This window comes from Ictidomys tridecemlineatus, chromosome 11 (genome assembly GCF_052094955.1).
Source record: "Ictidomys tridecemlineatus isolate mIctTri1 chromosome 11, mIctTri1.hap1, whole genome shotgun sequence".
In the NCBI taxonomy this organism is placed as follows: domain Eukaryota; kingdom Metazoa; phylum Chordata; class Mammalia; order Rodentia; family Sciuridae; genus Ictidomys; species Ictidomys tridecemlineatus.
This window is the reverse complement of record NC_135487.1, coordinates 8594133-8596226: the sequence shown is the minus strand read 5'-3', so window position 1 is coordinate 8596226 and position 2094 is coordinate 8594133. Positions and strand designations below refer to the sequence as shown.

The 2094-nt window shown below is 52.8% G+C and overlaps 1 protein-coding gene across 1 annotated transcript; it reads right to left on the bottom strand.

Annotated features, from left to right (window-relative positions):
• Positions 1-235: 235 nt before the first annotated feature.
• On the bottom strand, positions 236-1486 carry LOC101966372 (PRAME family member 20). Its single transcript, XM_078027740.1, has 2 exons — positions 1200-1486; positions 236-821 (listed from the first exon to the last, which is right to left on the bottom strand). The coding sequence occupies exons 1-2, from the start codon at positions 1484-1486 to the stop codon at positions 236-238; spliced, it is 873 nt and encodes a 290-aa protein (XP_077883866.1).
• Positions 1487-2094: the final 608 nt, after the last annotated feature.

Sequence of the window (2094 nt, the reverse complement as noted above, 5' to 3'; positions counted from 1 at the left end):
TGTCCCCACCAGCTGGCTTCCCAGCATGATGTCACTTCCCAGACCATGAACCCTGGTTTAGCCCTATGCTCTAACCCAGGTTAGGAGATGGAGCTTCAGGATACAACAGGAACAGATGATGGGTTATTTACCTTCCAGTGCCTTGTTAACCACGAGAGGGTCAGTGGGTGGCACACAGTAGGTGCCCTTTCATATTTACTGATACTGCTCTGCAGAGGAAGCTCATCCCCCTTACTCACCCCAGCACCTGCTCCAGGTGGCCCTCGAGGAGGAGGACAGCATCCACACAGAACTTCCTCAGGCAGTCCATCCTGAGGAACTGCGAAGTGAGCTTGGTGAGCAGCCGCTTCTGCTCCTCTGGGGAGGTGTGGGCAGGTACGCAGACCTGGGAGACAAGCAGCTTCCTCAGGTTCCTCATCTGGCCCAAGAAAGGTGCACAAGCAACCAAGGTGGAGGGCACCCAGGTGCAGTGCACTTCCACCTTCTGCACAGAGTCCAGCTGCAGTAGTCTCAGGACCTTCCTGGTGTGGCAGGTGGGTTCCCCAAAGATCTTCAGCCTCTTGCAACACAGGTGCAGCCTGTCCCTTCTCTGTGTGACCCACAGGAACAAGACAGTCAGGAATTCATTCAGGGGCCCTTCTGTGAGGCACAAGTCTATGAATATCTTCAAGGGCAGCTTAGCTGCCATTGCTGAACCAAGTTTCAATGTTCGATTCTTCTTCATGCCCTCTGGTGAGGAGGCATCGACCACGGCTCCAGACCAAGTCCTCCAGAAGTTCCGTGGAGCCCTCTGCAAATCCAGCACCTGCAGTTTCCACCTCCTGAGGGGACCACAGCAGAGTCTCAGCCCTGAGGCCCCTTCCTTCCCCTCTCAGCTGCTGCTCCCTGCTCCACCTCTTCCTTCTTTCTCAGTATTCTCCATCTACCTCCCTCCAATCCAGCCTGGTGCCCTCACTTGTACAGACTGGGGCAGGGGCAGGTACAGTCTCATTCAGGGGTCAGCACAGCTGCCACAAGCACCTCCACATCTGGAAGCCTTTCCCAGATGGGGCTCAGCATGGCCACGGCCTCTCCACCCCTCCTTGCTGGCAGCACAGGAAGCCTGTGGAGCACACTTCAGCACCCACTCTCCCTGCCTATACCCATCCCTTCCCTGGCACCGAGGGTGCTCCCTTCCAGGCCACCTGGGTCCCCCTCACCTGGGGCGATCCTGCTGGGCAAGCAGCATGTCCAGCCCATCCAGTGCCACTCGGAGCATCTCAGGCTGTGGCTGCCTCATCAGGACCCCCAGGGGCAGGCAGGTGAAGGGCCAGGCCTGCACCATTTTCTTCAGGACCTCAGTGTGTCCCCTGCTGAAGGCCTCCACAAAGAGTGGTGGGAAGAGCTCTATGGGCAGGTCCTCCAGATCCAGGAGGGCCCTGGACTTGTCGCTCAGCAGGCTGCGCCCTGCCAGCTCCAGCAGCGTGGGTGGGGACTGGATGCTCATCCTGGGGAGTCTGAAAGAAGAAGGATCCAGGAAAATGGTCCAGAGAAAAGGCCACTATCCCATCCATTGCCAGCCTATGGGAAGGGGGTACTGGGGAGTTAAAACTCATCCCAACCTTAATGGGGGAAAGCCTTTCCTTATTACTTTGTCTGTATAAAATGGGAATTTTGGTGTCATGTTACTTAATGCAGTAGGATCCTCTGTTTGAATAACTACAGAGGCTCAGAAAGGAGTTGCCCTCACATGGGGGATGGTATTTTTAATATCAAAAAATTAATGAGCAATTATAAAGCATGTGCCCATATTATAAAACACTTGGAAATTACAAGAGTCTCATGGATATCTGTTACCCATGTGAGATTCTGCCACCTTAGTGGGAGTTGAAGAGAACAAACAGATCAGAACAGAGTCTGTGAACTGTTGCATGAGATAGTTTGAAGCTTTTTGTTGAAACAAATAATAAAATTACAAAACTACATAAGCCATAAAGTATAATCTGGGTGATGAGGCAATATGGAAGATTAAATTCAGGACACTCAACCAGTAAGTCACTGCTCCAGCCGTATTTTTGGATATTAGTTGGAGACAGGGTCACACTGATTTGTTAT

Coding starts and splice junctions, on each gene's coding strand:
- LOC101966372 (XM_078027740.1), bottom strand. CDS start 1,486: ATGAGCATCCAGTCCCCACCCACGCTGCTGGAGCTGGCAGGGCGCAGC. Junction 822..1,199: donor GCCCAGCAGGATCGCCCCAG/GTGAGGGGGACC, acceptor TGGTCCCCTCAG/GAGGTGGAAACTGCAGGTGC.